Source organism: Pelodiscus sinensis, chromosome 13, assembly GCF_049634645.1.
Source record: "Pelodiscus sinensis isolate JC-2024 chromosome 13, ASM4963464v1, whole genome shotgun sequence".
NCBI classification, from domain to species: domain Eukaryota; kingdom Metazoa; phylum Chordata; order Testudines; family Trionychidae; genus Pelodiscus; species Pelodiscus sinensis.
In genome coordinates this window covers 23,013,338-23,026,720 of record NC_134723.1, presented here as the reverse complement: position 1 = coordinate 23,026,720, position 13,383 = coordinate 23,013,338, and the positions used below count along the sequence as shown (strand labels likewise).

General features: G+C 43.8%; 1 protein-coding gene across 4 annotated transcripts in view; it reads right to left on the bottom strand.

Moving 5' to 3' along the window:
* Positions 1-13,383, bottom strand: part of LAS1L (LAS1 like ribosome biogenesis factor) — a 62,874-nt gene that overhangs the window by 32,487 nt on the left and 17,004 nt on the right. For all 4 annotated transcript variants that reach the window (XM_006136144.4, XM_025178018.2, XM_075940833.1 and 1 more), the window contains exon 7: positions 8,355-8,464. In XM_006136144.4, the coding sequence (XP_006136206.2) occupies positions 8,355-8,464 (110 nt within the window). The remainder of the gene's footprint in view (positions 1-8,354; positions 8,465-13,383) is intronic.

The following is a 13,383-nucleotide window of genomic DNA, read 5'->3' as shown; positions in this document are numbered from 1 at the left end:
ACAGCTGGTACCCCAGGAGCAGGGTCTGGTTGGTGCACACTGGTGAAGAGTGCTGATGCTTATTGGTTAACCATTTAAACAGTTGCACTCTTACATTCCTAATGTAAGATTAATTCTACTGCAGCTGAAATGTGGCGAGGCATGGCAGCTGCTTAACAGGCAGACTTTGCAGGATTTTACTTGAATCATTTAAGATCATTAAATATTGATTTCGGATTACTTACTCAAATCAACAACAATAAAAAGAACAATCAATAAAAAAGCGGCACAAACATAGCCTCCCTCCCTCTTGCACCTGCAACGACTGAGGGTTACCAGCTCTGTCGCAGCACAGGGAGTCCTGTGCAGCCCTGACATCATAAGCCCGCTTTCTTGCTCACCAGTTGGGAGTGCTGGGGAAAGGGGGGGGAGGAAATCTCTGCTCTGCTCCACTAGAATCTTCTCACTCATTCCCATGACAGTGGAAGTGCAGAGGGCTCCCTGCATAGCTGCAGGGCCACTGACACACAATCTCTGTAGGCACAAGGTGTGAGGAGGCGGCTGCAGTCCTGGAGGGACAGAGCAGAGATCTCCAGACTGCAAGGAGTACTCCCACAGACATTCATTAGCAGAGTGGCCTCCCCCACAGTTGGGAGCTCAGCCAGGCTGCTGACACCCAGCAGAAACTTCTATTAAAAACGGATAAAACTGAGTTCTCCCAAGCCTATTAATAGGTTCCCAAAACCAGCTTCTCTGTGGGAGTTAAGACACCCACTGAAACTGAAGGGGAAACAAAAATCCAAACTAGAATGGGACCAGGACACTAAGATTAGCACTTGTACTCTGGTAGGGGGAAAAAATCCTTGTGCACTGAAATTTCAAAAGCAGCATAGGGGATTCAGCACTATGTTTCTCATTAAAATGATTATTTTCTATAATTGCCCACCGTGACCCAGACAAAAGGCTCCTCCTCTCTAGTAGCAGACTTTCTTTACATCAATGCTTACCCTAGAACGTACAGGGATACAGATGCCAACATAGGAATGTGGCAAGTAGATGCTGGTTCACCAGTTGGTGCCTCTCTATATATATTTAGGGCAGGTTTGGGGCAGAGAATTAATACTGCGTTAGCTGAAAGGCAACATGACTGTGGGGAACTGGAGAAAAAGTTGTATAATGGAAGGGCAGAGACAAGGGAAGCCACCACATACACACACAAAATTATTTGCTAGGAACTCCATCCAGAAGTTTTCCTGTCCACTGGTTAGAGAAGTTATCTGTAACTAAGTATGAACAAAAGTGAGGTTGGATTGAAGTCCAAAATTGTGAAACCAGCATTTACAGGGAAAAAAAATTCTTACTTAAAAAGTCTTGGAGGAAAATATCAGAAAATGAAAACAAGTCTAAGGCAATGTACAGCAATTGTGAAACCTCTCACTAGCAACATTACCACTGCAGGTTCCAGTGCTGTTGATTTTAACAGTGGAATATTGGTATTTTGCAATCCCATCCTCCATAAGAGGCTGCCACGAATAAGAATTTCATTGCAAAATAGTAAATGCTCAGATAAAGTAGTGCAGCCCGTTTCATTATATCCCATGGTAGCCCAGCAATCAGACCACCTCATGAAAGTATTTAGTAAAGAACCGGAACACAAGCCACAAGTTATAATCCTTGTTATGTTCAGATACTCATGCTTTCCCCTTCTTTCTTCCTGCTCTTACTGTTTGGAATCTGCTTCCAGAGAAAAAGCCCTAGTGTAGATTATATAATGCAATAACAAAGACATCCAAGTAACAGCATCAGGTTACATTTTATTAATAAAGCTATGAGGGACGACACATTGTTACAAATATTTAATTCTAAGAGAATGAAAGGGGGGGGAGGTAGCAGATTCTTCCCCCACCTTATAAAAACTTCAGTTCATAGGCTACGTTCAAGCCCCACTGTCTGTCATCTAATCACTGCACCACGTCACTGTGCTGAAACTCCAAGGGAAGCTTCCAGAGGTGCAATGCCAACAGTGAAAGGTGGAAGTGAAACCTAGGCTAAGCTACTTTTATAGCTAACCATCTGGCCAAAAGGTTCTCTCTCACCATTATCGTATACTCCCTAAGATCTCATGTCTCAGGCTCTCTCTCAGGAGTAGCCAACTCACGGGTTTCAAGGCATATGCGGCTCTTTGCTCATAGAAATGAGGCTCTTATGAGTTAGGGCTACCATAGTTTGGTTTTTCCCGGACATGTCCTCGTTTTCCCATGTTAAATTGCAGTCTGGCCATCTTTTTTAAAACACAAAAAATGTCCGGGATTTGGGGAGGGGGTGGTGGCACCTGCCTTCAAGGGAATGTTCCATTGTCTTTCAGAGCCACATGCCTAGACAGTTCATGGCCGCTTTGCGCACGCGCCTGCAGGGAAAAGTATGCGGCGGCAGCAGCGGCTCTAGTGAGACCCAGGGTATTAATAAAAGAAACTGGAGCTGCCTGGCTCTGGGGAAGAGGAAGGGCATTGGGTTAGAGCAGGGAGGCTGGGGGTGCCTTAGGGTTATAGATATATAAAAATAAATATAAAAGATGCGGCTCTTTGCACTACTATCCACATCTAATTTGGCTCTTAGAGCAGGGGTGGCCAACCAGCTAGAGATTATCTCCTAAAACTGGTAGCAATGACCTGGAACAGAAAGGCTTTATATGCCTTTCCTAATCTTTTGAGCCATCCAGTTCTCCACAAACCAAGGACATTGACTATCAAAACTTAAAACGATTAAATAAATTATCACAAGCTTTTTAATTTTGTTGCTGTTTTACAGATGCATGTTGAGACGCAGCAGAGATACCATTCCAAAGTTTAGTTTCACACTCTACCTGTTCTCTAAAGCAGTGATTCTCAACCTTTCCATTGCAAGAATCTAAGTTGCTTGTTACCCTCCCAATTTCACTTCACACTATATACTTGCTAACAAAATCAGACATAAAATACAACAAAGTCACAACACAGTTTTCCTGAAAAATGGTTACTCACATGTCAGTGTATAGCAGGGGTGGGCAATAATTTTTGATTGGGGGGGGGCACTCCAAGAATTTGCACTCTTCCATAATATTATATGGAGCAAGTGCAGGGTCTGGGATGGAGGTTGGGTGCAGAAGGGAGCTTGGAGTAAGGGAATGGGTGAAGGAGGCAGTTGTGACCTGGGGCACTGGACTGGGGTGCAGGAGTTTGGGTTGCGACCTAAAACAGGGGACTGGGGTCCAGGATGTGACCAAGGGCAGGAGGGGATTGAGACTAGGGATTGGGGTACAGGAAAAGGTGAAGGAGTTTGGGTTGTGACCTAAGCCACAAGGGGATTGTGATCTGGGGCACGGGATTGGGGTGCCAGATCTGGGAGGGGATATAGGTTTGGGTATGTGAGGTAAGGGAACAGGAATGGGGGAAGGAGGGATGCAGCGGTTTTGGGGAGGGAGGGGCTGGAGTGCCAGAGGCAGTTTCTGGCCAGGAGACTTACCTAGGTGACTCCTGGCCAGCAGCCCAGCAAGTTTCTCAGGCAACCTGCCTGCCTGCTCCGCCCCATATGCGTGTGTGAATAACTACAAGCTGGAAAGGAGGGGGCAAGGTGCTTTGTGGCTGCCTGTTATTCAAAGTTTCTGGCCAAAAACTGGTCAATGGGATTGTTTAAGGGGCCGGGGACATCACCTGAAGTCTTCCCTCCCCGGTTCACAGTTTTGAAAGACAAACAGTACAGCAGCCACTTTTCTGAGAGGCGTGCAGGTAGGTCAAGGCAAGCAGGGAGCCTGCCTGGGGTCCCAGCTGCATCCGCAGGCTGGATCCGGTGGCTTGGCGGGCCAAATCTGGCCCGTAGGCTGTATTTTCCTCAGGCCTGATATACAGTATATACAGCAACATAAGCCACTGTCTATATGAAATTTTAATTTGTACTGACTTCTTTAATTTGTACTTTAATCCTAAATCTTCATGGCTGAGGATGTTTGGGAGATTCCCAAACCTGACCCATCCTTTGTAGGTGACAAATCTGAGGAATTGTCTCAGAGTAAGGTGTCATTAGAGGAGGTTTTGGAATTAATTAATAAACTTAACAGTAACAAGTCACCAGGACCAGATGGCATTCACCCAAGAGTTCTGAAAGAACTCAAATGTGAAATTGTGGAACTATTAACTATGGTTTGTAACCAATCCTTTAAAACAGCTTCCAATGACTGGAAGATAATGTAAAGCCATTATTTAAAAAGGGCTCTAGGGGCGATCCTAACATCAGTACCAGGCAAATTAGTCAAAATAATAGTAAAGAATAAAATTGTCAGACACACAGAAGAACATAATTTGTTGGGCAAAAGTCAACATGGTTTCTGTAAAGGGAAATCATGTCTTACTAATCTATTAGAGTTCTTTGAAGGGGTCAACAAACATGTGGACAAGGGGGATCCAGTAGATATAGTGTACTTAGATTTCCAGAAAGCCTTTGACAAGGTCCCTCACCAAAGGCTCTTACATAAATTAAGTTGTCATAGGATAAGAGGGAAGATCCTTTCATGGACTGAGAACTAGTTAAGAAACAGGAAACAAAGGGTAGGAATAAATGGTAAAATTTCAGAATGGAGAGAGGTAATTAGTGGTGTTCCCCAAGGGTCAGTCTTAGGACCAATCCTATTCAACTTATTCATAAATGATCTGGAGAAAGGGGTAAACAGTGTGGTGGCAAAGTTGGCAGATGATACTAAACTGCTCAAGGTAATTAAGACCAAAGCAGACTGAAGAACTTCAAAAAGATCTCACAAAACTAAGTGATTGGGCAGCAAAATGGCAAATGAAATTTAATGTGGATAAAAGTAAGTAATACACATCGGAAAAAATAACCCCAACTATACATATAATATGATGGGGGCTAATTTAGCTACAACAAATCAGGAAAGAGATCTTGGAGTCATCGTGGATAGGTCTCTAAAGACATCCACTCAGTGTGCAGCGGCAGTCAAAAAAGCAAACAGGATGTTAGGAATTATTAAAAAAGGGATAGAGAATAAGACGGAGAATATCTTATTGCCCTTATATAAATCCATGGTATGCCCACATCTTGAATACTGGGTATAGATGTGGTCTCCTCATCTCAGAAAAGATATATTGGCATTAGTAAAGGTTCAGAGAAGGGCAACTAAAATGATTAGGAATTTAGAACGGGTCCCATATGAGAAGAGATTAAAGAGACTAGGAAAAGAGGAGACTAAGGGGGATATGATAGAGGTATATAAAATCATGAGTGGTGTGGAGAAAGTGAATAAGGAAAAGTTATTTACTTGTTCCCATAATATAAGAACTAGGGGCCACCAAATGAAATTAATGGGCAGCAGGTTTTAAACAAATAAAAGGAAGTTCTTCTTCACAGAGCACACAGTCAACCTGTGGAACTCCTTGCCTGAGGAGGTTGTGAAGGCTAGGTCTATAACAGGGTTTAAAAGAAACCTAGATAAATTCATGGAGATTAAGTCCATTAATGGCTATTAGCCAGGATGGGTAAGGAATGGTGTCCCTAGCCTCTGTTTGTCAGAGGGTGGAGATGAATGTCAGGAGAGAGATCGCTTGATCATTACCTGTTCAGTTAACTCTCTCTTAGGCATCTGGCATTGGCCACTGTCGGCAGACAGGATGGACCTTTGGTCTGACCCAGTATAGGCATTCTTATGTTGTACTTTAATTTGTAAAGTCAGTACTTCAATTTGTACTGACTAGTGTTTTTTATCCTAACGGTACGTGTAACCATTGAGGTTAAGAGCCACTGCTCTAAAGTACTACTAGATGCTTATTGTATAACCCCAGCTCAGCTACAATGCAAGGAGTGGGCGTAATGACACATATCAATCACAGTAACTTAAGAACACCACAAAATTTCTCTCGAATGCAAGTTCTTTCATGCCATCTTGCTCTATAGAACTCCAGCCTGGTGCCCAGACCTATGTATAGTAGCTAACTTAATCAAAAGAACTACATCCTAAAATCCCATCCCAACTCGCCCTCTTTTTATTTTGCCTAGTACTGGAAAAGAGCAAGCACTGCTCAGAAGCTGAATTCTGCCAGAAACACGAAGAGAATTCTTCCAAGCACCATATTAAATATTCACAGCAAGTTGCACATGATGTACTTTAAAGAAGGGAGTTTGCAACATAAATAATTTAGGGAAAATATTAATGCAGTTCTTCTATGCCAATGATGGAAAGCCAAAGCTGTAGAGCTCTGAGAGCACTCAAGTCTGCAACCCCAAGGCCACCGATTCTTTAGCATTTCATCATCTCCCAACATTTTTAATTGGGCTGACAAATCCCCCTCTCTCACAGCATATAATGATATTTGGTGGTTTAAGTAGAGCAGCAGCCTCTAAAAGGCCATTCAGAGGCACAAAAAGCTCCAAGTTATCAAGTGAAATTTTTGGAGAAGCCTAATTAATTAAGCATAAGACAATGTTCTGGATGCATTTGGAAATGCACTCCAAGTGCTAAATGTACCCAGTAAGCACATAAAGTGGAAAGAGAATAGAAAACAGAGCAAAAGCTGAGAGAAGATGCATCTGATGACACACCAAACCCAGAGCAGTGCTTCAGACACGCTGCTAACTTATAATTTCAGAATTTGTGGAGGGCAAGGGTTTCACAGAGAGAAACAGCCACTGAAGAATAGTGCAAGATGGTTTATCATATCATCTTGCCCTTAATACAACACACACAGCTATGTAAAAGTCTTAACATGAAGAAAAGCTATACAATAAAGGATTCTCTAGACAAATGACACTCCCTTCTATCAGGGAACCAGTAATTCTCTCCTCTATATTTGATTACTAAATGAGCTTTGCCCAGAATCTTGGACAGATACTTTATCAGTGCTCTTGTCCATTTTAGTGCAACATTAGGAAATCACTGCAATAAACAATCAGACCTGGTTGCAAAGCTTGCCTGCTGCAATAATACCATAGATACAAATGTAACAAGTTCACTTACTTTTCCTGCTGTGAATGCATCACCACCTTCTTAAATCTTTCCATTTGATTCCATTTCACATTAAACCCAAAACATCTTATTCTCATTTAAGCCTTTCACTGCTCTGTCCCCTTGCCCCATCAATGATACCAGCTTCAAGTACCCATTTGTAAGTTTCTTACATTAACATCTTTATGCTTTCTTCCTTACTGCCCCCTACTCCTGATCTGCAAAGCTACCATGCAATGACCTTTCATATATCTCTTTAGGATCCCCTTGAAACTGATAATCAACCAACCAACTTATGATGTCTAGGTTAAAGGGCAAATGTGGGTAGCTGATATTCTTTATATTTCTAATGATCAAAAATGTGTTATTGCATTTCTAACCTATATTATATATTTGATAGCATCTGTCCCCTCCAGCCCTGCACTTGTTACTTGTCTCAGATTGCAAGATTCTTGGAGTGGGATCTTCACATGACTTTGTAAAATACCTAATGAGACTCCATCCCAATTGAGTCCCCCCAGTGTCTACTGTTATAAAAATACTTAAAGATGTAGAATAGAACTAATATTGTCCCACAGGGATTTTGCAAGTTAGACCAATTCCACCTCATAAGGTTATTATGAAATTGAATTTTAATATGTGCTTTGTGAGCTCAGATGTAAACGTAACATGCACAAGGAACAACTGCTCTATTTTCTTTCAATTTCTTCATCTCTGCTGCCTGTATGAAGCACTGCACATCAGTGCTTTACAGAAATGGGTCTATTCTACTTCTGGGGTATGGAACATCGCCAAGAAGTAAAATACAGAAAACCACTCCGGCACTCAAAGTGACCTTGGCTGAACTGTCAGTTGTCCCAACCCACCCACAAATGGCTCTGGCAGTTAGAGAAAAGAAAGGAAGTGGAAAGAGTGGTTGCATATTGAAGGGCCAGAGGAAACAGCCGCACATACAGGCCACCAGCAGGGGAAACATTCTTTAGCAGAAATCAAGACTAAGATCATAGATGAGTTAGCGTCACAATCTATGGCTTTTTCTGTGATTAACTTAAAGAACACAATATTTTAAGTCTAAGCACAGTAAAATAGTGACAGCCCTACAGCTTTATGGTGTTATGCCTCCTGCCTGCAGGATATAGCTTCTCTCTTGATACACAGTACAGTAAAACTCCAATTATATGGCATTCCCGAGAGTCTGGCATCAAAATGGCCTAGTGAGTGAGCTTCAGCAAAAAATGAGTCACATGGCTTTTATATACAGTATATAGTCTGTGTGTGCGCGTGCGCGCACACATACACATTTTATAGTACCTCCTGGTAGTCCGGTATATCTGATAATTCGGCACCACATAGGTCCCAAAAATTCCAGATTATCAGAAGTCTACTGTACCTGCTCTCTTGCAATAAGTCTTTAATCTGAGCCAAAATCCACTCCACCTCTGAGGAAGAATTACACCATGCTTTGCGCGCTTTTCGTAAGGAGTGAAGCTCCTGAAGAACCTGCATAAGAGAAAACAGTATCTGTAAATGAATATATTTTGTTGTACAGCAGTCACTGCAAGCAGGAGGCACTACTGTAAAGAGCAGATTAATGAGCCAGGAATTTCATCCACAACTCTGACAGTGGCTCTCAGAACTTCCATCTCAACAGCAGTATAAATCACTAATACAGGTCTAAGTCAGGCCTAAACTGAAAGAGGAACATGATCAAGGATTTAGAGGCAGGAAGCTATGTTCTAGGATTTGTTAGTTTTATTCTCTGCTTCCTGGCAAGTCCATCTCTTTCCCCAAGTCTCCAGCAGTAAAAACAGATAATGCCTACTTGAATCAGGATTCTGTCATTAATGTTAAACGTGTGGAAGAAACCAAAGTGTCAAATTAGCTCAATGATTTATGCAGTATACAGGATGTAATAGATGAAAAACAGCAAGCAAGGGGTCCTATAGCAAAAACAGAAAAGACTAATATTAGACATATGTGCTACCACTCTAGAAATCAGTCTTACCTTCAGTTTCCCACCCTAGGCATGTAGTGACTCGTCAACAATCTGATAAGCATAAGCTTATCCGATAGTCGAGTAGTGACTCGACTAGTCGTTCTCCCTCTTGCTGCCTCTATCAGAAGCAGCAAGGAGGAGCAGCAGGAGCTGGTACTATCACTTAAAATACAGAGCCACAGCACAGGTGGCTACCCCCACTGCGACTCTGCATAGCAGTCCTATCAACTAATTATAGTCACTACAAACTGTATTGACTGTACGATTAGCCTGGTAACCCCAATTTAACATCCTTATCCCATACACACACACGCTTTAGCACAAAGGAGTACAAGTTACACACTGTGCTAATTAGGAATATTTGCTCCGAGAGCAAGTGGCATTTCCATCACCAGTGGAGGGCACCTTCTGTTTACAAGTGGAAATCCATATGCGTAACGCTAGTGGAGGCTGCTTGAGATGTGACATCACTGAAAGTGCACGTTTCCCAGTGTTCTTAATGCCTTGGTGACACGCTTTTGCAGTTTTTATGCATGGGAGAAGATGCAGACACATCTCAGCATAGGGTCCTTTGCACTGGATTTCATTCCATTTTGCAGTGCACGTCTCTTGTTGAGAGACGTGGCTTAACAGGCCTTCTGGTTTGAAGTATCTGTACGCCGGGGGTAGATGACATTAATTTGCTGAGCACTGACATCGTGGGGTTGGACCCTGTTTGGAATAGACATGGCCATGCACTGCTAAGCTTACAGTGTAAATCAGACTCAAATGATACATACATGATACAAGCAGGCCAACCCTTCATGTGCTCAGAGTTTTGTTTTTTAAAGACAATGCAGCACTTTATGTGAATCACAAATAGGCCTTCCTGCAAAATTCTGTTCTGAGGTGGCTGATGAATACGGAAAGTTAAGGAGTTACAAACACCGGAGTAGGTGCAGAAGTTGTTGTGCAGATGATAATACTGAACGAACACTAGTTGGGCCCTGGAAGAGCCTAGGGAACTGCGATTTCTTGTGCCTGTTTGAAGTTATGAGTGTTTAATTTGCTTAGAATAGTCACAATGACAAGGTGCAACAGATATTTTTTGTTACTTAAAACAAGTCTGAGATGTGACAAATATCATAAAACAATAAAATACCTTCAAGCTGGATAAACATGATCATGTGCAGGAATGAGTCCTTAGGTTAGAGCAGTGGTCACCAACCAGGTGATCGGGATCTATTGGTAGATCTTGGAACCTCTGACAGGTGTCCTGGAGGCTATAAAGTGCCAGCACTTTATCTGCTCCTCCCCCTTCCACTCCCACTGTCATGCTTCTCCTGCTCTCTGCCTTGGAGCTGCTCCCCACCATCCCCCTGCTTGCTGTACAGGGTTGGGGAGGTAGATGTCAGACTAATGTCAGGGTGTCCTGAACATCTGTACCCCATTCTCCACAGAGAGGGGTACAGATGCTCAGGATGGAGGGAGCTTGCTGGCAGCCGTTCCTATGTCTGAATGTGTGCTGCATACTTAAAGGAGCAATGCGAATCTCTGTCACTTTCACACACCGCGCGTCTGTCACTCACACAAACACGTCTTTCACACACACTTCCGGACCCAACACATACTTGTATTGCTGTTACTTCTTTTATTTCTTTCAAAATGTGTTATTTTAGGTTTTTGACTGGTCTGTGCATTTTATAATTTTTAATCTCTCTCTTTTACTTAATTTAATTTGATTTGAATAGTGAGTTCTAAAATACCTAGTCTGTCATGGTTGGAGTAATTATCTCTATGGTAATTTTTTAAATATATATATAAAATATTATAACTAGGTTTTTGGTTTCTGCTGGTGGTGCACCTTAGTTCAATAGTGGTGCACATAACAAAATGAATTACCTCTATTTTTTTCCCCGAACCATATGCACAACATTGGTAGGGAAGTAGGGATATAAAAACCACGTAAAATAGTTAAATGGCTTGGTCACCAATTAACCACCAGCCACAAGAGCTGCTCCAGCCCTGCCACCCCACTGCAGCCGGGGTCCTGCTGGCCAGGTTCACTGTGGACGTGGGAGTTGCTCCTGCTAGCTGGGCCCTCCAGATCACTTGTTGTCCAGTAAGCATGCTGGTAAAGGTAATAATTACCAGGTAACCAGTTAACTGTTTAACCTTTTGCATCCCTACTGGGAAGTCTTCTGGAATCGCACCCAATCTCTTGGAGGTACTTGCAGCTAAATTGGGAGTCTGCTTTAGCCTAGCTGTGCTGCTGGACTATTAACAGCCAGACTCCCTGCTGCCCTGGGCCTGTGCTGCTGTTGAAAGTGACTGGCATGTCCCTGCAGCCCCTGAGGGAGGTGAGGCAGGTGGTCTCCCCATGTTGCCCTTGCCTGCAAGCACTGTCCCTGCTGCTCCCATTGGCTGATAATGGGGAACCATGGCAAATAACAATGTGGGAGTGGTGCCCAAAGACGGGGCAAGGGGGCAGTGTGTGGCACCACCTGCCCTCCCCAGGAGGTGCTGCTTGTCATGCAACCTGCTTTTGGGTTTGGCATAGAGTCAGAGAGGGGCAAGCTTACCTTAGCACCACTGCATCAATGCCCGGGAGCCACCTGAGGTAAGCTTTGCCCTGCCCCAGTCTTGAGTCCTTCCTTCACCCAAACTCCCTCCCAACAACCTGCACTCTAAACTCCCTCATGCACCCCAACTCCCTGCCTCAGGCTCCGCCAAAGTCCCTCCCACACCTCTAACTTGTAGCCCAAGACCAGAGCCTGCACCACTAGCCCCTGCCCTAGTCTGGTGAAAGTGAGTAAGGATGGGGAAAAAAGGAGGGATGGAGTGAGCAGAGCAGGGCCTCAAAGAAGGGTTGAGGTAGGGGCAAGAAGGACGCAGGGCAAGGGTATTTGGGTTTGAAGTAGATCCAGGATTGCATTTAAATTCAAAAAATGATCTTGTGCCTAAGAGTTGGAGACCACTGGGTTAGCGTATTTATTAAAAAAAAAAAACTCACCTAGGCCTGATCTATTTTTTGTTTCACTGTTACAATCAATACAGTGATTTTACCTTTACCAGTGTAGTTAAAGCAGTATAACCTCCCTACTGTGGATATACTGATATAAAGATGGCTAAAGTCCTGCAAATCTGCAGATATCCACAGGTATCTGCATCCACAGATGTGAAAGCTATATCCATGAATCATTTTTGCAGATACCAATTTTGTATCTGCACAGGGCTCAAAAAGATGCCTTATACCACCATAGCTTCCTGGGCTCGACATGGACCAGAGGTTACTCTGTGGGATGCAGAGCAGCCTCTGTCCACGGGGAGCTCAGACCCCCATGGACAAGGGCTGCTCTGTAGGAGGCAACATGAGAGGGCAGGTGGGTCTGCGGGAGCCAATAAGTGCGGGGAGCTTGCATGTATTGGCTTCAGCCTTCCCCCTTCAGCTTCTGTGCTGCTGCCTGTCTAGCAGAGACAGCAGCACAGGATGGTGGAGAGCTCGCAGATCCAGTGCTAGTGGGGAACTGGCTTTTAAGCCAGCTCCCATTCCCCCTCCCCATCCCCGCTGCCTCTGGGGAGTGGAGGGGGAGGAGTGTGTGTAGTCGAAAGGACTAACCAAAAAGCCAAGGCTTGTCGGTTAATCATGTATTCGTCTGCATGCTGACATCCCTAATTAAAACCAGAGACTGGGACTCAGGACTCCTGAGTTTTAATCTCAACTTTGCCTTCACATCTCTGTAGGATTCCAGAGAAACCTTTTAGCCTCTCTGGAGCAATTTTCCCTGAACTTTTAAAATGAAGCTAATTTGCTTACTGTGCTGTAAAATCTCAATATTTGTAAAGTCAAGTTTCAGTCATTTGGAACTTCTTGGATTTGCAGCAATGAAGTTCATGCCTCACTAAACGTGATTTTGATTGCACAGGATTTTCTCCTTGAATACTGGTACTAAGGAAAGAGCAGAGGCTGGAAGGACAATAAAGAAGGGTCTGGGGAATTTTAATCACATGATGAATCAATTGTTTTAAAAACAAAAGAGAGTACTTAGAAGTCTTCCCCTCCTACACAGGGAAACTATGTCACCTTCTATCCATTTTCCCCACTCTTCCACTACACTGCCAGGTGCTGACATTATAAATAACATTGGTCAGACTACTAAAATACCATATACACAAGACCCTGAGTTACTAGAACAGTCACTTCCTGCTCTGCTCCAGGAAAGGGTGCCAGTGCCTGGGCTGTCTAAAAAGCAGTGGGGCAAACAGCTACCCTGGGCCCGAGCGCACGGTGTGGCGAGGGCAGTTCCATGTCCCCAGAAAGGGCAGGGCCTCGGGAAGAAGGGGTGGGTTTGAGGCAGTCAGCCCTTGGCACCGCCCAAAGAGTGTTGCTGGGCCCCTTCAGCCCACAAAGCCACATGGAGCACTCTGGCAGCAATACAAAGGA